Source organism: Stylophora pistillata, chromosome 2, assembly GCF_964205215.1.
Source record: "Stylophora pistillata chromosome 2, jaStyPist1.2, whole genome shotgun sequence".
NCBI classification, from domain to species: domain Eukaryota; kingdom Metazoa; phylum Cnidaria; class Anthozoa; order Scleractinia; family Pocilloporidae; genus Stylophora; species Stylophora pistillata.
Window position 1 is genome coordinate 48,079,478 of NC_142520.1, and position 22,915 is coordinate 48,102,392.

The 22,915-nt window shown below is 39.4% G+C and overlaps 1 protein-coding gene and 1 long non-coding RNA gene across 3 annotated transcripts; one reads left to right on the forward strand and one right to left on the reverse strand.

The window, feature by feature from the left end:
- On the forward strand, nucleotides 1–11,902 carry LOC148739985 (uncharacterized). Its single transcript, XR_015996400.1, has 3 exons — nucleotides 1–449; nucleotides 4,454–4,606; nucleotides 11,823–11,902. It is a non-coding gene; the product is annotated as an uncharacterized LOC148739985 (long non-coding RNA).
- On the reverse strand, nucleotides 4,983–22,791 carry LOC111336386 (uncharacterized). 2 transcript variants are annotated; one of them, XM_088748019.1, is made up of 18 exons: nucleotides 21,616–22,791; nucleotides 19,331–20,380; nucleotides 18,303–18,424; nucleotides 17,886–18,088; nucleotides 15,535–15,641; nucleotides 14,958–15,077; nucleotides 14,061–14,160; nucleotides 13,538–13,739; nucleotides 12,597–12,693; nucleotides 12,235–12,394; nucleotides 11,798–11,914; nucleotides 11,000–11,071; nucleotides 10,407–10,448; nucleotides 9,213–9,421; nucleotides 8,916–8,981; nucleotides 8,121–8,373; nucleotides 7,558–7,753; nucleotides 4,983–6,821 (listed from the first exon to the last, which is right to left on the reverse strand). In XM_088748019.1, the coding sequence occupies exons 1-18, from the start codon at nucleotides 22,521–22,523 to the stop codon at nucleotides 5,272–5,274; spliced, it is 5,574 nt and encodes a 1,857-aa protein (XP_088604145.1). In that variant the 5' UTR covers nucleotides 22,524–22,791; the 3' UTR covers nucleotides 4,983–5,271. The 2 variants fall into 2 exon arrangements, with proteins under 2 accessions (XP_088604145.1, XP_088604144.1); XM_088748018.1 differs by having other exon boundaries at nucleotides 15,535–15,644; nucleotides 21,616–22,790.
- Between the last annotated feature and the right edge of the window lie 124 nt (nucleotides 22,792–22,915).

Sequence of the window (22,915 nt, forward strand, 5' to 3'; positions counted from 1 at the left end):
CTGGGTATAAAATGCAGACTGAGACCAAAATTGGGTATAAAATGCAGACTGACAGCAAAATTCTCGTTTCGTGCAATACGCGATATATTTTCATCGTTAACTCACCCCCCAGTCATGTAATCGCCTTTCCGAGTTCGTTTCCTTGCAATTTCCTCTCCATATGCATAGACTGTGGTCAGTCTATGTGAACAGTCCGTTTATTTGTTGCGCTGCAACATGACAACACGTTCGATCGTAGAGCAGCCATCTTGAATAATCCGAACAAACCCGAACGATAGCAATTTCCTATTTGTCATTACCGCTGGCCCATGCATGTAGCATGCGCAGCGTGTAATTTATGCAACCAAATGACATATCTCTGGCACCAGCAGCCGTTTTAGTTTTATAAGCGCCAAGAAAGAAACTTTTAGCGGCTGCTAAACTCAGGAAGGCGATTGCGTGACACTGAGGTACGTTAAAAAAAACATTGCTCTCGCATAGTCTGCATTTTATACCTAATTTTGGTCTCAGTCTGCATTTTATACCCAGTCTGCAGTCTGCATTTTATACATTTTATACCTAGTCTGCATTTTATACCCAGTCTGCAGTCTGCAATCTGCAGTCTGCAGTCTGCATTTTGTACTGACCGCCTATGCAAACACCTAGGTACTTGATGAATGAAGATTGCTCTACATGATTTTTTGCTATTGTTAATGGTGGATATCGATTTTGATTTTTCTTTTAATTTGCAGAGGTATTAAAAGATAAAACATAAGATTATATTCAGTTTTGGAAAGATTTAGGGTTAACTTGTAACTACATAAAAGTATGTTGATGGTTTTTAATGTTATTTAAAAGATCTAGGTTAGTTCCAGAGGCTGTTAGAGATGTACCGACTTCTGCATATAAATAATCTGGTAGATAAATAGGTACAGTTTGCTTAGGAGAATAATTGATATAGATAAGAAATAGGAAAGGTTCTAATATGGAACCTTGAGGTATGCCAAAGAACATAGGATGAAAATCAGACTTAATTATAACATAACCAAAGTTAAGCGCGCGCTCTGATTAGTCAATTTAGCGTCCCCCATTTGCCCATGGGTGTACGCTGCTGACGTGAGCAAATACAAAGACAATTTTTCCGCAAGCGCTTGTTTTTTCTGGTCACGTAAGATTTATTAAATAATAGGGAACTCGTTAGCTTCAATGTAACAATGTTATGTTATAAAACAAATGGTAAAAACCACAGCGTACACTATTGAGTTATGGATGCACTTGGGAGGTTTGCTAAGCACTCAAGAAGCTAGAGACGTTCTCGGCTATCACCTCTCGCAACTCTTACGCTTCTTTCATGCTTAGCAACCTCCTGCGTGCATCCATAACTCAATAGTGTACTCTGTGGTGTTTACCATTTGTTAACTCTATTGACATAAACCTGTCATTTCCTACTGCAAAGACAAGATATACACCAAATTACTTAACATTGTTGGAATCCATGATACTTTTTCCAATAAAATGTAGTGGTTATCAGTATCAAAGGCTTTACTTAAATCTAAGAACAAAGACACCATATAGTTTCCCTTATCACAAGAGTTAAGTGTCTTCAATAAGATCAGTTAAACAATCACTTGTGATATAACCTGGTCAAAAACCATGTTGGTTTGGAGAGAATAGGCTTTCATTGATGAAATAATTATCAATAGCTGTTACAGAAGAGCTGTGACCCTTGTTTGAAAAATAAATTCATCTTTTGCTAACCAATGTCAAGGAAACTACCACTGGTAATGGAAAGATTAAAAATATAAGTTAGAGGTCGCCAAACTTGCAGGTACTGCTGACCTTTATAAGAATGAATGAACCTTCTCAATTTCAAAGGATTTTTTTGTATCAATTAAGTTCTTCTAATATCAATGGTACCTCTACTTCCCAGACTTTAAAAAACTCAAAGTGATTTACTTCAGTTGGTGTGGAATCTGGTGACTAGTAGTCTAGACTGCAAAATTATTAACCTGCGGTGTGCATTCAGCACATGCGCAGAGACAGTTAAAAAACATGTGCTCAAGTGTATGAGAGAACCGCCATGTTGAAACTTGTACTCGCTATGTACTCTTGTGTTGTTTACAAAGCGTGACCGCCCCGTTTTATTCTGTCACTGTTAGAAGTTACTGATTAAGTATTCGTTGATTTAAGTCGATTAATTCAGTCTTGTGGTTTACACAGTTGGGGAGCTAGGTTGCTCTTCATTTATCAATAAATTTTTACTATACCAGATATTCCTGGTACTGTTTTAATCAGTGAGCACCTTATTGTAAAAGGAATCTCTATGCATCTTGTTGATTGAAGCAATTTTGTTTCTGTATAATTATTTTACATCTGTTCAGAAAGTCTGTTTTATATGAGTTGCCAACCACTTCTTGTAAAGTTTATCTCTCATCTTTATGGATTTTTTCAACCCTGAAGTAATCCTGGGTTTATAGGCTTTATGTCCAATCTCAGCTATTTTGAGATCTATTAAAAATATGAAAAAATCTAATAAGACTTTCGAATTCACTGACTTTGCAATATGTCTCCCAAGAATTACTACCATGTAATTTCTCCATACAATATCACTTTTGAATCAAGCATTAGTCAAGGAGAATAAAGCAAATGATCACCAGCTAAATAAATTCTTGATTGTTAAACGAATTATCCTTGTCAATAATTTAGAAAATGTGTGGAGAATAGCATGGATGTTAGAGTGCAAAGGGTTCAAACAAAGTGGATTACAAACTTTAATTTCACTGATTATATTCTAAACGTTAAGGAAATTCCGACACTAGTGCATCGTAATCCAACTACCACAATCGCCACCATGCATTGTTGTAGTTCATCTCCGTTTAAATGAATCCCCTCCACCCCCTCAACTTGTTAATGTTTTCATAGTCCGAGCAATGACGACGCCTCCGTCGTAAGAAACACATTGAGATGGAAAAGTATCTAGCAGAAACATGAACCAACATGGAGAGGGGACATTGGGGTCTATTCGAAACCGCGAAACCATAAAAAAAATTCGATCAAAACCGCGGCAAGCCGCATGCAAAGCCCTCAAAACAATAACCAATGGTTTTTTAATATATCCCAATAATGAAAACCCTTGTCGATCCGATACAGTGGCGACAAGAGATTTCGTGGCTATTAGAGATCAGTGGAGGCGCATATTAATTGCCGCTCAGATCTAAGAGAAAGCGGAACCCAAATAGGCAAAACCGAAGCCCACATCGGATATCAAATCCGGACGCCCATTCGTATTCTTGACGAAAACCGAATACCACATAAACTAGTCTCCCTCGCAGCCGTTTTGTTTGGATGTCACGCAACGCTCCCCCAAAAGAACTTTTGGGGGAGCGTTGCGTGACATCCAAAACAAAACGGCTGCGAGAGAGACTATACATAAACGGAAAATTCGCAAGTTGCAATGAATATCAAAACCGAAAAACCGAAGTTTTTCGGCATGAAAACCGAAAAATCGATCTAAAATATAGCCAATCCCGCAAAACCGAAACCCACTACCCACCTCAAATGTCAAGGACTCATCGCGTTACTACACTCAAATCTCCCTTCTTTCTCATGTCTATCTTAACGATTAAAACTCGATTACAGGTATAATTGTCAATTATGACTGACAAATATCTTCCATGTTACCTTTGGGAGTGAATATTTGGCGTACACTGTTGAAATTTTGAGAATATCTCCCAAATACTGAGTGGTAGTTCCCCTCTACAATGCGTACCAAGCCTTGCTGAGCGTAGAGATGGGTAGGACTGGCACGAGCCCTTAGTGCGCTAGCAAAGAACTTTTTACGATTCAAAAGTTATTTAACAAACCGTGATATAATTTTTAATTCTCCTCTCTAGATGCTACACATTTCCTTGTTGATTAGTTACGAGAATTTGGTGTTACACCAGGATAACAAGAGTTTGGGTATTCTCACAAAATATTTGTTGGAAAATGTTTAGATGTTATCCGGGGAGATTACATGGGAATCCGGTTTCTAGGAGTTGCCGATGTAAATACAGTCTCTACAACGTAACTACTCGGAGGGGTAGGAGAGAGGTACAATTTGATCCTAAATATTTTCAGCCAGATTCATCGGCTCGAAGCTTGTTCAGGTTAATTGGAAGGAAATAATTAAAGTAAAGATTCTGGATCAGAGCGCAGCATAGCTCTGTTAGAAAGCTTGATATCAGGACAAGGAAAATTTGGCGAAAAAGCGAACGCACGGCCGTTGCGCAACAACCCGTGTGCAAATTTCATAACTGAACTTGTCTCTAATTAAATATGGGGGGGGGGGGGTAAGTTTTTTGAGAAAGTAAGGTGCTACTTCGGTGGAAGTTACAACATGGTAATTTGGTTTTATCAATTGAGTTGCTAAGGTAAATTAGCCACCGTAAAAGTGTTTCTAAATTTGACGTTTCGAGCTTTAAACTCCTCATAGAACCGTGAGAGAGATGGAACGAGTCACAGTTGCCCACAACTGAGCAGCTGACAGGAAGTGGGAGAGGCAATGGGAGACAGCAAGTGGACGAGTCTTCTCTCTTTCCATCTCAGCTCGCATGCCTCTTCATAAAGCAGGGAACGACCAATTCAGGTTTGGCATAATCAGTTGTAATAATCAACAAACTTGGCAAATTATTCGGAACAAAAAGCCTGTAATTTAAGAGAAAACTACCCACGTTCTCGGATAACACAAGGCGACTCAACGTTTCAGTTGTAACTTCGCTTCAGGTCCTAAAAGAGGTCTCAGACATGGACTTTTCTAGAGTACAAAACCGACCCACAGGAATATAGAACTAGATAAACAAACATCCTCATGCAGAAAGTCGCCGAGGGTATTAAACTTTTTCTGGGATAAACCAAAGATCTTTTAACTTGATACGTTTTACATTCAGTTTCCAAACAACACCATACTACCTCCATATTGGAGGAATGTTGTCCTAACGGCGAGACCAAGATACTAAAAAGAATAGAAGACCAACAAATTTTATTGGACGTTAGAGAAACAACACATGAACCACTCTGATAAAACTCTACAGCATTATATATCTGTAAAAACATCTACCTGCTCTGTACAAAAATTATAGCCCACCGAACTAAAAGTCTCTAGTCAAAACAACACGTTTGAACCATTTTGAAAAAAAACTACATGCGGCATCCCAGCGGAGAGCCTTTGGGATATTCACGATACAAATTCTCTTGAGGACAGTTAAACTTTTGCGAACTTTCAGTAACAGTATTTTAAACAACTTTGTGCAGTCACCGCCTCCACCTCTCCCGACCCCAATTCCCCCTGAATCTTCTTTCGTCTCTCCGTTCTTGGTATCTTGGTCGTTCGTCTATCGGTTGGGAGTGTCTGTCTCGCCGATGTTCATCCTCGTACCAAAGCCGTCCGGACCTGTGTTGATCCCGCCAGTCGCTTCGGGAATCCCGAGGGTTACGCGACTCAAACGAACCGGAAGGCCTGGAGTCCCGTGGGAAACGCGGGTTATCGTGCCAACCATCCCTCTCTCTGTCGCCCAACCTTCTTTGTTCTTGTGATTCACCTCTGCGTTCGCTTGATAATCGTCTATTTTCCCTCGACTCTATGCGTGATTCGCGCGCCGCCAGCCGCGCACGCTCTTCTGGTCGAAGACCGCTGTACTGCTGCGTTACGTTTCCACTTAAAGACTTCTGTACACCTTCATCCACAGCTGATGGCGCACGGCTTGCAGGCGCGGAAAGCTGTAGATGTACGGTTGAACTGGACGGAACCGGATGTAGCTTGGCCGTACTTATAGGCGTTGACACATGGCTTGCAGTAGCTGTAGGATAGGATGTGCTGTCAGAGGATATTGCTTCCAATCCACTGCTGACTGGCCCAATGAGTTGCAGTATGCTGCTACCTGATACAATGGACGGACTTTTCGAGCTAGCCGAGATAGACGACTGGTTAATGGTACCTGCCGTAGCTACAGCAGTGGTCTCGTTTCCTTGATTAACTTCTTCTTTGGATCCGGAGGTTGCCCCCAATGGTAGAATTGAAGAAAGAGCTGTTAAATGCGGACTTAAACTTTTGCTGCCAGCACCTTGAAGTCTTTGAAGAGTGGAGACCAACATTTGAAGACTGGAGGGTTTAGATGGCTCCTCTGGTGGTACAGATACTGCAGGTTTGGTTGGAGTGTGCGTAGAAGGATTAAGATCAAGAAGTAAATCTTCCTCGGGATCATACGGTGCATCATCGTCTACACTTCTGCTTTTGTCATTTTCTGGATCATTTGCAACAGGAAATGGAATATCCGGTTTATCCTCACTAGTAGCGGTGGTTGAATGGTCAATAGCTGCAACTTCTTTTCGCTGTGTCTGAGCCATGATATACTGTCGTGCGCGCTCTTGAAGATCGAGTAACTGCTGTTTCTGTGCCTCAAGGGAAGGAACAGATGAATTACTCGTAGAAACAGCAGGAGAGCTCGGCGCTCCAGAGGAGGAAGCTACTGAAGGCGTCGATGTCTCAGATACAGGAGAAGCTTTGGCTGACAAATCCTTGGTCTCCTTACCGCTGACCTTAGCTTGAGTGGTGTTGTACTGAAACACAATATCTTCAATGTCCGCCGGAGGCGAGTCATGAAGTTCACTAAGCACTTCTCTTTTCCTGGTCGGGCTCTCCTCGGCACCTCCATCGCTGCTGCTGTTCTCCACACTCGCTGAACTGGTTCTGCGCTTGGGAGGAGGGGACAGTGAGCGCTGACTAAGTGCACGCGGGCGCTTGAACAATACCTTGGATCGGACAATTACTCCCAGGAGCATATGAGGACGGGGATCATCTAGTCCTGAAAGAAGCAATAAACCCAACATTATTTCAGTTACCCTTGCTATTCATACAGTAAAACCTACTGATAGTCTTAGGGATAACCAGCGTATGGTGTCAAACTATAATCGTAAAGAATCTGTATTACAGTCAACGTAAGAACGATTGCCATGTTACTGCTCCACGCTTTCATAAAAAGTCCAGCTAAAAGGGTTGTACGTGTGGACGAAGCTTTAAGCTAAAAGTGGTATCTTGACAATTACCACCAAGTTCTCTTGAATGGTTCAAAGGCAAAAGTGTAGACACTGAGGGGTAAAGTTTATCACAAGATCTAAGGAGTAAAAACTTTCTATTCCCGAGGTACTATCGAGTTTGCTCTTCGTTACTCTCCCTCCGGGGAAGGCAGTGGACTTGTTTTCGAAACAGTTGGCTGGTGGTCAAAGATATAAGCTAGAGGAAATCATCCTGATTTAACGCCAAGTTCTCTCAAGTGGTTTAGTGGGAAAAGTGTAACAATTTCGGGGGGGGGGGAGGGGGGAAGAGTTTTAAATATAATCTAGTAGGTAAAGTGCTTATGGGAAGTTTTCTTTTCGAAGTGTCAAGTTTCTAAAACAGCTAATTCCATCTTGGTTTAATTTCCGCCTCTCTTAAGTTGGCTCCTCGTTTCTCCCCTTTTGGGATAGGAAGGTGGACATCGTCTTTTTTTACAAACGGTGGTTGAGTGTCGAGCCTAAATTCAATCAGGTTCAGAGGCTTACCAGGTCCGTCAAATGGTAGTAGCTCTGGCGGTACGCGTTGATGTGAGGCTAGAGGTACCAGATACATATCTTTGACTCCAGTGTAACAGTTACTAACCACTCCGCATCTCTTTCTACTATAAAAGTACGAATACAGCGACACGTAACTCAGCTTTTCGTCATCAGAGGAAGCCTCGTACCTAATCACACACACCTCCTGGGATAAAAAAAATTGCAGATGGAAACTATCAGTTATAAATGGTAGCAAAAAGTCTGCAAAGAAGTCCTACGGTTCTTACCAACTCAGCATACCTTGCTTTTTGAAGGCAGAGAGCGATTGGGAATATTACTTCACACTCTTTATGCAAAGTTAATTTAATCTAAATCCCATAAAGGTTCCCCTTAGCACTTCGTCAACATACTTAGAAGTCTTAGTGGTACCTATTTTTTTCTCCTGGAAGGAAAGAGGGAGTGAGAATCTGTGACAAGAAATAGTCTTGCCCCAGAGTACAAAAACAAAGAGGTATTTCAACAATAACTCAAAACTGAGGAGCGTTTCAGAGATGGCTTGTAATAATTCTTACCCTCGACGTGGAGCTCTTCAGTTGCAGTAGATAGTCCCAGACCTGCTCATGCGCAATGCGACCCTGAACATGTAGTGTATCGGGCAACAAATGCAGCAAATCGTCGCATGGCCCCGATACACGATAAGCACTGGTACCGAACTTAGCAATACTCTGCATCATCACAAATCCTTTCCACACGGCTGGGACTTTTTTGGCTGTTTTGGCCAGCATAGTGGGTGACACGGGAGGCTGCACAGCCGAGTCTGGTGAGCTGGGAAAACAACGCAGACAAAAAGAAACATCTCAATGAGCGTCGAAAGTAATTCGGTGTTGCATTGGTCCTGGGTGTCTTTGCTTCGTGATTGGTTAAGAAAAGTCGCGCCACTTTCTCAACCAATCAACTACAAAACTAAACCAATCACGAATTGGTCGCTGCGTTTTCCCGCGCTTTAGGCAATTTAGTTGTTTTTACCTTGAGTTCTCATTGGCTCTCCACGGTATTTTGCTTTCTCCTCATCGGCGGTGGTAATTACCTTGGTTTTGGCTTTGGTTTTTGTTTTACGACACTCAATCGAAAAGCTCTCAAGCGCGGAAGGAAATTATCACAAGGAAACGATGAGAACTCAAAACTAAACACAAGCAAACTAGCCGAGGCGCGAGACATCGTAGGTGCACAAGTGGCGATTGATTTCAGTTTGAATTCGATTAGTTGCGAGAGAGACGCGAGTTTTCTCGACCAATCACAAGGCTAGCTAAAGTAAAACTGAACCAGTCCCGAGTTACAAAATTTTTAAAAATTACAGAGGAACGAACCTCGCGGAGGTGACAATGTCCATAGGTGTAGGAGAAGGAACTGAACTCTCAGCAACAGCTTGAACTCTGTTAAAAACAAATCACCTCATCAGTAAGAAAAAAAAAGAATAAAAAATAGACAGTTACAGATTGTATGTAGCTACTGGTTTAGCAAACTTACTGTGGCGTTGAAAAGAATGATAAAAACCCCCCTCTGTCTCTTAAAACTTAAGGCCCTACTCAATTATAATACAAAATTCCTACAAACAACCATTACTCTCCCATCCCTCCCCTCCCTATAGGCTCCCCATGACTTACATTGATGTGGTTGATACAAGTGGTGCAGGTGTTTCTCTCCTCGGGGGCTCCCCTGGGGGCGCCATTTTTCCAGTGCAGATGCGGCAGTTGAGATCAAAGAGATGAATGCGATGTTCATCAGTGGTGTCGAGAAGCAAGGTACTGGATACCGTGTTGCTATCTGGAAGATTTTTCTCTACGTTAACCTCTGAAGTGGTTTTAACTGAGTTCTGAGAAAACAGCAAGAAGAAAGAGGCAACAAGATAAGATTTACATATTAAAAAAATTATCTTCAAAAACTAAATATCACTGTTTCATTTCTTCTCTAAAATTTAAATATATATCAACACAATTAGGTATCCAAGATCAGAAAAACGAATGAAAGACTCATTCAAATTAGTCTAAAGACAAAAGTAACGCGAGATATTGGAGTACTTCTCAAAAGCTTTCTTAGGAACAATGACACACAAGTGTTTGAACCCCATCACTCCCATCATCTCATTAGGAATTCTCATTATTGTCTGCCATACAATTCTAATAATGTCAGTTTGGAGAATTTAAAATCGGATCAACCAATTATCCCCTAATTGATATCTTTCTTTATTCTTATCACTTGTCTGCTCCATAGCGTTTTGATATTGCGAGGAGAAATTCTGTCTCGTTAACTCAGGGGCGTTAAATGATTCTAACCAGACATTTTACAACCGTGCGAACCGTGATAAATAGTAACATGAAAAAAACCGCTCAGAAACCTTCATTTGAATGGTTCTACAACGGGATTCTACCCACAGACTCAGCAGTAAGCCTTTGGATCACCAAATAAAGCTTATTACAAGTTTATGACATACAGTGCAAACAATTACTTTTAATGTAATAGAAAAATCCGAGCCCCAGATGGGACTTGAACCCACGACCCTCCGTGATCTAGTCGGATGCTCTAACCACTGAGCTACTGGAGACTCTACGGTGAGCAAGGGTCAATTTGTGGGCCTCGACTGGAACCGCATTGCGCGGCTACACAGCCAAGTATTGGTAAGCGCCTGTGAAACTCACTAACAGCATTACGCTGTCACATTAAAGCATATCAAGATGCGGCCAACCAACCTCCAAAGTGAGCATGTAAAGATGAAACAATTTTAATGTAATAGGAAAATCCGAGCTCCAGATGGGACTTGAACCCACGACCCTCCGTGATTACTATAACATTATTCTCACCTCTAACGTACTCAAATCGTCATCGTCTATTTCAACCTCTCCCTGACAAAGAAGGCAAAATATAAAAGAGTAAGCATATATTCTTCAAAATCGATTTAATCACGAGAGCATGATAACTTCAGACCCAGATTATTTTATGTTCTTCATTGAGAAAGTTGCTGCTAAATTGAAAAAAGGGGAAAAGAATGAGCTTTCAACATAAAAAAGAAATTCTCTGGCAAGTGTCAGTGATATGAAAAACAAAATTTTCCCAAAGCTTTCTGGTTTGATTACATGATTAACTAAATACAAAATGTAACCCATGTCTTGAGTTCTAAGTTTACACTGGTACACTGCTCTTTAACCTATTGCACTACAGGAAACAAACAATGAGTCCCAACAAATCACAAGTAATCATGCCAATCTGTGCTTAGAACAAAATTCAAGTGAAGATGACAAAGAACGTAGTTTCTTGTGATTGGATTGGTCAGCTTTGTCTTCATGTACAATGTATAAATGACCCCAGTAGAAGAAGTCACACAGCAAAATAAATGTGCAAATATGCACCCCCTGTATTCTCCTTAGGCTCAACTGATGGCACATACAAAACTAACCTTGTGTGTTTTCTTGGTGTGTGCTTTAGTTGCATTAATCTCCTCTTGACTCATTCTGATCATTTCCAGGGTCTAAAGACAAAAAGAGTAACTTAATTTTAATTTAGTTTAATTTAGTCCATTTTCACTGCATTAAGTTTTGCAGCGGGGAAGGACTAGAAAGGAACATACGAACCATTCGTGCTAGTCCACCCTCCCACCCATCCCACCCCAGGGGAGGACATCCATCACACAGTAATCTCGTGTGTGGGAAATTAACGTCTCCTACCCCAACCCTGCAGGAGACAGGACCTCCATTTATTCGTCCCTATCCGAAAAGACTAGAATATCTAACCACATCTTGATGTTATAGAAAGGTAGAAAATTCTTCTCAATTATTTTAAGACCCTGAGTGATGGTCCGGCCGGGGCTCGAACCCTCAACCTCCCGCACAACAGTCCAGTGCTCTATCCATTGAGCTAACCAGGAGGCGGTTAGCTCAATGGATAGAATTATCTAAGAGGAACACATTAACAGCAAGATGCAAGTACCTAAAAAATGTAGCCATTTCCAATCCCTTCTAATCTGTTCCATCCTTAGCCATCCTTACTCCTGGATTTATGATTGCTTCCATTACCTTAATATTTTGTGATCTCTTTCCGCATAAAGATAGTTTTGCAGCTCAAAAAAAAAAATGGCTTAGAAAAATGTGACAGAGCTCCCTTAAATTTCTAGTCAACACTGCTACGGAGCGTAACACACATGATTCCTGGCACCTTTGTCTCTTTGCAACTAAATATAAGTAGAATCTATACTAACATGTTTTGTTTCCTGTTCACGCCAGGTAGCCAGCTCTGGTGATGCGAGCTGTTCAGGTGTCATCCGTACAAGACGATCAAGAGTTATCTCCCCAGACAGAACATGTCGAAACAACACCTGATAATGAAAAAGAAACATTGTTCACAGTGACTCTCGAAGCAATGTTTATGAGCAAAATCAATTTCATATACTGTATATTTCATTTAAAATCATAATTTGCATAAACATTTTAAATTATTCTCTAAAACATAACGTGCTGTAATTGCCAAAACAGCATCAGTTTAAAAATTACAAAAAATATTAAAAAAAAAAAAAATTATTGATATTAAATATTAATATTATTAATATTAAATATTTAATAATATTAATTATTAAAAAATTACAAATTGCAGACAGTAAGAGTAAGCAAACTTTCAAAAGCTTTCACCCAATCTAACCTTGTTCCTGGGATCCTTGAGGTTAAACATCAAGCTGCGATACTTGTTCTTATAGCGCTGCCCTGTGTCCCCAAAGAAAGAAAACATTTCCCTTTCAACGTCCAGTGAGCACTTATCGATGTCTTCTTCTGTTGCATTCAAATCCTGTTGCTCCTTAGATCTGTAATGGCCAAAATTGTTCAAATTTTCTATCAAAGCTAAGTACTGTAGACTGACTCTTGCACTTGTGATAAAATAATTTAATTAATTCATGCACAACAATGTTAAACAGCTTCAGAACAGATAATTCATTAAATGGCACGTCGCAATTAATTTTTTGATCTTCATCCCTTGAAACAATATTTACTAAGCATATGACTAACCTTGTTGTTAAAATCTCCCTTAGTGATTTTCTGATGTTTTCTCTCACAGTTTTCTCACTATCTTCTTTTTTCTCTTTCTTTTTCTCATCTTTTCCGACTGAAATTCAATACAAAAGCCACAAGAAACAATATAAATTGATGTAGAATACTAAAATAAACTTCCATGCTCTAATGACAGCTCACCCCCTCCACCATAATAATAATAATAATAATAATAATAATAAATAATAAAAATAATAATAATAATAAGCTTTATTTATATAGTGTCTATATCACTAATTGCTCTAGGTGCTTAACAATATCACAAAATTTATTAAAAAACACTGAAAAATCTAACAATTACATATATAAGCATAGAAATTAAATAGAAATATATTTACAAATCGGAAAAAGGCTTGGCGAATTAAATATGTCTTTAAGTGTTTTTTTTAAAGAATTCCAGGAATCAGCATCTCTTAAAGATGCGGGTATGCTGTTTTATAGTTTAGGTCCTGCAATAGAAAATCTTTGATCATCATAAGACTTAAGCTTAGATCTCGGGACTTGAGATAACTTATTCGAACAAGTACTTCTTGAATAAGTGCCCACCTCCTTTCCTCCCCTCTTACCTTCTTAACTGGCAGGGATACAAAGAAAAAAATGTGCCTGTTTCCACTTTATGTATAACTTTTTTGCTTCAATTATGGTCAAATCAGTTCAGGAGACCCCCTCGATTGAGTGCCCTTCTTCCAATACGCACCCCTCCTTTTAACCAAATATAAGCCTGGAAATGATTGTGTTGGTCGCAATATGAATATTTCTCCATTGCATCTGTGCAAACCAGAGCAGGAGTTCAATTTAATGAAACAACGTTACCTATAAAAAAGAATACACAGAATATGGTCTTGAATGACCATTTTCTTCTATTTCCAGAAGTAAATTATTGGTCTAGGACTACAAACCTGATGGCCGCAGCACCTCAAATGTAGGATGATCATGCAGCCAGTCAACTAACTCCTCCTGAGAGGGTGCTGCCACACCCGCAATCACCCGCCCAGTGGACCTCTCTATGACTGCTATTCCCTCTTTGAGTTGAGAAGATTCTGTCTGAGAGGAGACTGGGGCTGTTTGAGAATTCCAGGGGACTGGTCCTAACAGATTTGACTAAACCATAAAATTAAAAGAAATAAATTCAGTTCTTTTCGTTATTGAGATTAAATGCTGACCTGATATAGCAAATGTTGTGTGTTTCAAGGTACCCCGAGAGCTATGTGTACAGTAAATGCCTGATGTTTTCCATCTTTACAGAAAGTCCAGAGTACTTCTCTTTCCTGACTAATGATGGTCCATCATGATTTGAAAGAAGTTACTTTTGGGTGCCAGTGGCATTTAAAAGGGTCAACCTTGCCAAAGAAAGACCCTTGAAGACAGCTCTTAGTGTCCAATTTCAAAAAACTGTTAGGAAAGAAACAAATATAGACTTACTGTTGGTGATGTGACATTCTTGGATGAGGAAACTGATGATTTACACCCCATTCTTTTTTTCTTCTCTTCCAAGATTATTTTAATAGATTCCTCAGCATGTCTGAAAATTAGAACAAGATAAACAATAAGCCTGCCCAAGAATGCCTAGCTGTGATTTCATGATTTATTATGCTTGACATTAATTTATTCTTAATTTGGACCTCTCACATGTACAAAATTAATGAGGATTTTTTCCATGCAAGGCCTTTTCTTTTTATTTTAAAAGGCATCTGTAATTGCCTTCATCTGAACAACAAGCTAAGGTACAGACTTTTTACTCTCCATGTTGACCAAAAAAAGCACTTTATTTATTTATAACAATTTTACTCTCATTAAAAACCAAGACAGAACTTCTTCTCAGCATATCAAGCAGACAAGTGACGAGAATACAGAAAAATACCAATAAGGGGATTATTTGTTGATCCAATATCAAATTCTCCAAACCAACATCACAAGAATTGTATAGCAGACAGTAAGGAGAATTACTAATAATATGATCATCGGAGTGAATGGGTTAAAGTCAAGCACAATGGAATGTGGAGCTGAGAATTTGCTCTTGGGTTTTAGGACCACCTCAGCTGAGATTGAGCTGAAAATAACAAACCCTTATTGTTGGTCAAAAAATGTTGTGCAGCCTGATGGTGCTTATATCAATGCACGTCTGTGGATATGAGTACTAGCCGTACTTTTAAGTTATATTGACAGTTGGCTTTTTCTGTGTTTGTTCTAACTTTAAGACTCAAAGTGGCTTTACCTTCACCAAGTAATACTGTAGAAAACTGTCTGGTCAACATTAAAGCATGACAGCATAACAGGTAAGAGATGACTTAACACATTAAAATTCAAATCAAGTCTTACCTTTGCATACACTCTGAACTGCAGTAAACAGATTGATAATCAGCAAGCTTTGAACAATCTGCAGCCACACACTGTGACTGGGTGGGATGATGCATGTATGATGCTGGAGTTGGTGTTGTCCTCACCTGCACAACAACAAAAGGATCTTACATGTAGATGTGTATTCTATTCTACAACTATTAAATTTTTATCAATCAAACTGGAAAATGAAGGGGCCTGGTCATGAGCATGCTGGCCTTTAAAGCCTAAGGTCTCAGCCACGTCATTCTTGGTCAGGACTCTTTCATCCCGACAGTGCCTCTCCCCACCCATGAGAATAAATGGGCACTGGTGAACAGTCAGGGGAACATAACATACCACTGGAGGGATGGGAGAGGGGTTTATACTCAGTGGACTAGTATCCATAACACAACTCAATTTGTCCCTTTCTGTTGAGAAAATCACAATCAGCTTTGTACAGTTGGCTTCATGATGCTTTTGCCAATAGTAGTGTATTAAATTTAGGGTTGAAGATCCACTGGCAGAATTCACGTAAGCTTCTTTTTCAGCTACAACAAAATAAACAGCTAGAATAAACCTCACCTTCTTGGGTATTTTGAAGCCTTTGTGTTCAGGTACATTTTTCCTTATATCATCCCTTGTTTCCCCTTTTTCAGAGTCTCTAGATTTCTTGCCACTGAAATCCTCCTTAACATAAACAAAACTTACAATAAATTAATTGAAACTTAACCATGGAAATGTAATTTGGTTTTACTATGGCAAGTCAATTGTAGCAGTATTCAATAAATGGATATTTCAATTCAAAGAGTCTAGCTTAGTTCAATTCAATGTGTAAATTTATGTTCAGCATACTATTTTTTGGGTTCAACGTCCCATTTTGCATTCAATATACTTTGGTATCATTCAATGCGATTGCTTTGGTTCAACCTCTTTTTTTATTTCAATTGCACATATTACATTCAACACTTTTTATTTCATTCAATGCAATTTATTTTCATCCAATTATTTACTGCACAGCAGTTGACCGAAAGAACTCTAGCTTCCCCAGTGTTCACTTCGTTCGCTTCTCGCTTGCCTTCCTAGCCTGCCATTTTGACACTCAAAATGCCCACTTAATTGACACTTGAGCAACAGTAGTTGGCATGTTGTGTAGATTGAAAATTTTCTTGTGCAGGCATTGGAAAACATCATAAAAAGCACTTGCAAGGGAGTTCCATGTATCTTGGAAGTCCTTATCATGTTCAGCCAAGGTTCTAAGCAAGTAAGCAAGCTAATCATTTGATCGACAACCGTCTGCATTTGCAAACTATCAAGGGAGCAGTCTCCTCCAGGTAAAAACTTTTCTGCTTTGTCCAGAACTGTATGAAGAAATGCTGATAGGTCCTCGTCAGCATTAAAATTTGATAGTAAAGACATTACGATCGATCACGAAGCAAAAAATCAAAATGGCCTCTCAAAAAGTGTTCCAGCCTTTCGTGATCTGCCGAGATCAAAAGGGACTGGGCAATAATGGTCAAAATATCTTACAAACTATACCAGAATGAGAGCAGTTGAGTGAAGGAGATCAGAGAAATAGCCAAAAAACCATGTAACTTTGACCTGAAAATCTGCATGAAAATCTTGTTTCATTACCCACCTACCTTTCTGAGCATGTGGTTTGAAAATAATGAGTAGTTTCCTAAAAAATCTCTACACCAAAATGAAGCCTACTAAATTTCCAGCAAGTGAGGAGAAACTTCAGGCAACGAAAGGGGAAAAAAAGGGCAGGAGAAAGAGAGAAAAGTAAAAGTCGTAAGTGGGGCATTACTTTTCAACCCAAAAACTTTCTTGAAATTCTGCTTTCTGCGTGTGCCTGAGATTTTCAGGCCGCCATTTTGCATTTGGATCGAAAGGCCGTCAAGTGTAAAAGCTGTCAATGGGTTTGTGGTAAGTTTGAGCTTTTAAAACCACAACAGCGGCTCGAAATCTGCTCGACTAGCCTCAAAACACAGATTTTCACAAAAGCTGCGGCTATTAAAGGGTTAATGAATATTGCTACAATAGGCTTCCCATATTTTATCAACTAAGTTGATAATGTGAAATGGGCACTGTAAAGGTTTAAAAGAAATGGAAATGTATGCAATACCAATGACATTCATCAACCCCATAGGTTCAAAAATGTAAAGACTTCTTTCAGAAGTGATTTCCTTTTTTAAGGCTAAAGTTTCAACAACAATGCAAATCATGGATTTAAAGTGTCTATACAGCCAACAGGGTTTTTATTGTTTTGGTATCTCTTTAACCTGTAAAAAAGTATTCTCAAAAAAAACAATTTGATTCTGACGCGTCTTCACCCTAAAATTGAGCTTTAAAGTTTCCGCTTTGGCCACGCCCATTGAAGTTGACTGCGTAAGGGAAGATTGGCGATGAGTGACGTCACTCCAGGAGTGTCTCGAGCATCGTGTTGTTACTTTGCTTGACAAACGCAGTACTTTTACAACACATCTATCAGGCATATTTATGTTGCCGAAAACTCTTTACCTTACTGAAAAAAAAACAGTGAAATGAACCACTGGCAGGATTTTTCCTGTTCCTGACTTGACGCCACGACCCATTCTGAACCCAATCTCTTCTTTGCCCCGACTCATGGTCACCTTCAATGGGCATGGCCAAAGCCGGAAGTTTAAAGCTCAATTTCAGGGCGAAGACTCGTCAGAATCCAATTTTTATTTAGGAATACTTTTTACATGTTTAATACATACGAAAACTATAAAAACCCTGTTGGCCATATAGACACCTTAACTTTCAAGACATACTGTTTAAATTAGACAGGATTTCTCTAAGTTATGTATCAGTCATTACGGGCATACATGTAAGACAATGACCTTTTGAAAATGTTGAACAAATGCAGTTCAATGTAACAAAAACTTGTACAGTACATGCACATACCTCAATCATTTCATCCCTATTCTTTCCAAGACTGAAATGCCGCCGTTTTCTTGTCTCTGATTCACCCGGGATCTTCATTTTAAGTGAGTGCTCTCTTCTGCGATGGCGACGTTCCGGTGAAGATGTTTTACCTCCTGTATTTTCAGCATTGGCCACCTCCCTGCTCTTTTTCTCTGGTACTTCTGATGTTGCTTCTATTTTTGCTGACACATCAAAAAAAAGAAAACAAAACATTTTTTTCCACTAATAGAAAATTTGATATATGTGTATATCATAAATCCTAACATTATTGTAAATAATTATTATCAACTTTTTACCTCAATTAGAACAATCTTTCAATGTAACTCAGTCTACAGAATGTGCAATGTTACTACCCAAACAAAGCTATTCTATTCTATTAAAATATTTTAGTGGTACCTTTGCATTTAGGACAGACATAGTCTTGACCATCCTTCTCCATTTGTCGCCCCTGAGTCATTGTTATACCAACACATATTCCATGAAACCACTCTTCACAATGATCACAACAAATCATGAACCTTGAAAATCACAAAAAATAAAAAACAATGACCTTAAAAAAACATCACAAGCTCACGTGATGATCCTGTCCATTAAATATGTTGGTTACCAATAAATTGAATTAATAACTGCAGATTGGATAATAAAGCTTGCTGGCTCAAAATCATCAGCTTGATGGTAAATGCAATCAGTGGACAGTGTCGCTAATACATATACCTACATTTCGCATAAAGGATTGCGTGAAATGTCTTCTGACATGAGCGGCTTTTCGAGGCTTATTCATTTGGCTTTTTCACTGGCCTTCGTTTTCAGATTAAAATGATGTTGTACACAAGTCACCTTCTAGGTATGATTTGACATTCTTGACCGCTTCATTTAAAATTTACCTACATTTCAAACAGCCAAGGTCTGGTTCAAGTTTTATTTTAAAGCAAATTATAGCCTCCTTGAAAAGCTGCCTCCTTTTGAAAACAAAAACAAGTCTCTACATGTTACAGCACCGTAAGAAACTGATTCTTGCTTAAGAATGCCACACAATGACTTACTCTGTGGACCAGTTTACTAACCACAAAACCCCTCAGTCTCTTGCACATTATATGTGTTTATATAAAAGGCTGAATCATGCATGCATTTCAATTGGTTCTTTTCAATGATTTATTGGAGTACATTGGCAATTTTCTTCATTCTTTCTTATCTAAAAGAAATACAACTCATGTTGCTGTGGGTCTGTTCAGTAATTCATCACAGAAGATGAAAATGCAGTAAAAATATCAGTAACACACTCAGCTACACCGTTTGTGCCACTTCTCAGTTCTTGCCCCATTTTGACAGCATCTGTGATCTATTGCTAAGCAGACGCACAGAAACATGAAATCTATTTGTTAAATACTGTCCAGTACAGTGAAAAAACATGATGGTAATCTTACCTGTTACCATGTGGTTTTCTACAGACACACCACAAACGATCTGGATCATACTCTGGATCATAATCTGAGTCATCATTAAACTCCTCATTATTATCTGAGTCCATTTCAGCATCTGATTCCTTATCTTCTTGACTTTCTTTTAAGCCTTTCTGCCTGGGATCCACTGAAGAATCCTTGACAGCTTTCTTGTTTGTTAAATCACGAGCCAGGGTCTCTTTTTTAACAGATTTTTCAACACTTTTCCCTTCTTTAACAGAGTTTGTATCTTCTTCACCTGACAAACTCTCTCTTTTATCAGTTTTTTGCATGTCTTCTGTGGATTGTTTTGCCATAGAAGTTTTCAATTGTTCACCCTTTTCAACACTTTTCACTGAGTTCTCCACTGATTTTCTTTCTTTTCTTCTACTACTTCTCCCATTTTCATTCTCCTTGTTTTCTGATGGTTCAACTTTCACTTCCACTGTCTTCTTTCTGACAGCTTTTTCTTCTATGTCACCTCCTCTTTCCTTCTTGGTTGATGACACACTTTCATCATCTTTCACCTCAGAACTATCAGTAATCCTCTTAGAAACATCTTGGCCATCTTCTTTTACATCTGACTCATTACTTGTAATCTCTGTTTCACTTTTATCTTTGACTTTTGTTTCACCAGAGTTTGGTTCATTGTGAGATTCTTCTTTACTTTTATTCACCTTTGATTTAACCTTTCCACGAACCACCTTCTCTTCTTCTTCATTAGCTTCCTTTCCTCTATTTCTTGTCACCCTTCCACTTTTTCTTATATCTGCTTTCTCTTTTGGCCTACCCTTCACCTCTTCAGAAATGTCTGTTTTCCTGTTTTTCCTCTTTGCATCTGATCTAGATTCATCAGATTTGTCTTCTATGTTATTGTTTGTTATACTATCAGGCTCTTTCCCCTCACAAATGGCATTGCTCCCTTCTTTATTTCCTTCAGAATCTTCATGATTTGTTTCCTGACGCTTCCTTGGAGCTTTTTTGTTTGCTTTCTGCTTTGCCTCCATGGAAGCCTTGCTTTGATTCCTGGGTGACCTACAAGAAGAATAAAATTATCTTACACTTGAAAAACATACTGGGTCTTATTAAAGGGCAATGGATTTGACCACTGGAATTTCTAGGCAGAAATCCTTCATTACGCTACCCAACTGGATTTGTTTCTTGGTTTTCCTGAGATGCAGTGAGTTAATAACTAGCTGTTCATTTTCATCTTTTGTTCTACTTTCTTTTGTTATTATCTGTTGTTTTTCAACATCTCCAGTCAGCATTTAAAACAGCTGTCTTTAATTTAATCTATTGAGTTACATGCACATATTCATATCCTGAATGAAGGGCTAGACCCTAACTTTTCATCTCACTAGCCAAGCGGTTATTGACACCTTAGATGTTACGACAATTTCAGTTTGTTTACTAGTTAGCAGAACTGGCTGATAGAAATAAAAAACCACTAACCAAGACTGAATTTCTACAATCTGTGGCTAGTCTAAACTGGTTCTGTCTACACTTACGTACGGAATGTCAGTATATGGTTCATCTCCACCAGAACTTACTACCATACAATGCTTCCCGGATTGTTGTTACAAAATATAACATACATGTATCACAGAGCATGTTGGAAGACAGATACATGTATCATGCTATTTTTTTTTTCAAGTGCTGATCTATACACTGTACATGTAAAATAGAAAAAAATATATATTTGAGGCAGGTAAGGAGGCAAGCAGACTACTGCTAAGATCATTCTGCGGTAAATATCTTCAACCCTTTCAAATAAATGCTACTTAGAGACTCGGTGCATCTCAGCTATGCCAAATTACTCGGGCTGAGATGCCTATCACGGGGTTGAACAGTGCGTAAAATTTGTATGGAACAGCAGACAGGTAAGGGAAGCCTAAAGCTCTGCCATAGGAGCAAAAGATAAAGGTAAAGTCTATTTACGAGCCTAGTGGCCCATTAGGCTGGTGCTTAACTCTGGTTTCTGTAGCATGAAGCGACTAGGAGTATTTCTACTCCCCCTGGATGGGATGCTAGTCCATCGCAGGGTTACCCCCCAGCATTAATTTTGCCAGTACCCATTTAGACACCTGGATGAAGAGAGGCACTGTGAGAGTAAAGTGTCTTGCCTAAGAACACAACACAATGTCCCAGCCGGGGTATGAACCCGGACCACTCAATCCAGAGTCGAGTGCACCAACCATGAGGCCACCACGCCTCCACATAGGAGCAAAAGAGGATAAATAAATGAATGGATAACAACTCAGAAAGCTTACCTTCGCACATTTTTAGAGGAATCCTCTGGCTGTGAAGATGGTTTTTGTGCCTTTGCATCTTCCTTTGTGTTTCTCTTTTTGTTATTTACAACTTTGTCTTTCCCTTTTTTGTCGTCATCACTTTCATCCTTTTCCACTTTTTTCTGTGCCCTGCCACTTCTGCGCACTTCCTTTTTTTCTTCTTTGCCTTCATCAGCTTGTTTTGCATATTTTAGCTTTGATATATCTTTGCCTCTCGAGATAGATTTTCCAGCAGGGTTGCTTGTTTTCGGTACATCTAAATCCTTCTTGACCTGAACGCGCTTTCGAGGAGAACGCCTCAGACCTTTGTTGTCACTTTCCTGGTTCTCACCTTCTGGGTTCCCTGTGGTATCATTCAATTCTGCACTGTCCTTAGACCAATTAACAGAATCGGAAGTGCCAGCTTGTGAATCATTTGCCTCAGCACTGTTTTCTGAAGATGATTCATCTCGTTTGTTTAGTATCCTGTCGGCTTCAACTATTGAATCGAACGATGGGAACATGGTTCCATGGAAACCAAGCTCACCTGTTAAAAGAACATCGTGGTTTTCTTTCAATGTGTCACTAAGCTCTGGATCTGTGTAGAGAAGGTTTGTTTCTCCGCTCGAGCTCAGAACTTCGTCGATCCGTTTGAAAGTATCCGGGGGGAGAAAATGCTCGCTCAACACATCCACTTCGGCAGGATTTCGAGTCAGCTCGTGCACTTGATCGTCGGTAAATACAGGACTAATTGACGGTGTTATGTCTCGTAGCTCGACATGTGGGTCGGTCGATATATCACATATTGACCAGACGCTGGATTGAGCAGTGTTTGCAATCGTGGTAGCAGCAGTTGTTTGCGAAGGCACTCCTTCTACACTGTTATCAGCTGAAACCTTCGTCTTCATGCGGAAAAGAACGTAAATTGAAAATCATAAACAACTAATTCTACGTCGGGATCTAATCAGAGGATATGCGAGATCTGGTGAACTTCGTCTCAAAGCAAGTATCCACAAATCCTGCACGAGAAAATGGAAATCAAGAAGAGTGGGAAATGGCTTGCAGTCACAACTTATCAGCAATGTAACCGACATATGTCTTCGAACACCCGACTCATGTTGGGCCAAATTCATCAACCGCATGTCGCCATGTTGTATCATATCACGTGGGCATGTTTACACGCATGCACCCTCCCGCCATATATGGCGCATAAATTAGGTGCCTTTAGGACCGACCCCTCCCTAGTAAAAGATGACCAATTCGTCTTTTTTTGGTTTTTTTCTTTTAACTCAAGATTTAA

Coding starts and splice junctions, on each gene's coding strand:
- LOC111336386 (XM_088748018.1), bottom strand. CDS start 22,523: ATGAAGACGAAGGTTTCAGCTGATAACAGTGTAGAAGGAGTGCCTTCG. Junction 15,645..17,885: donor ATAGGGATGAAATGATTGAG/GTATGTGCATGT, acceptor GTTTATGTTAAG/GAGGATTTCAGTGGCAAGAA. Junction 7,754..8,120: donor TGAAGAGCTCCACGTCGAGG/GTAAGAATTATT, acceptor TTTTTATCCCAG/GAGGTGTGTGTGATTAGGTA.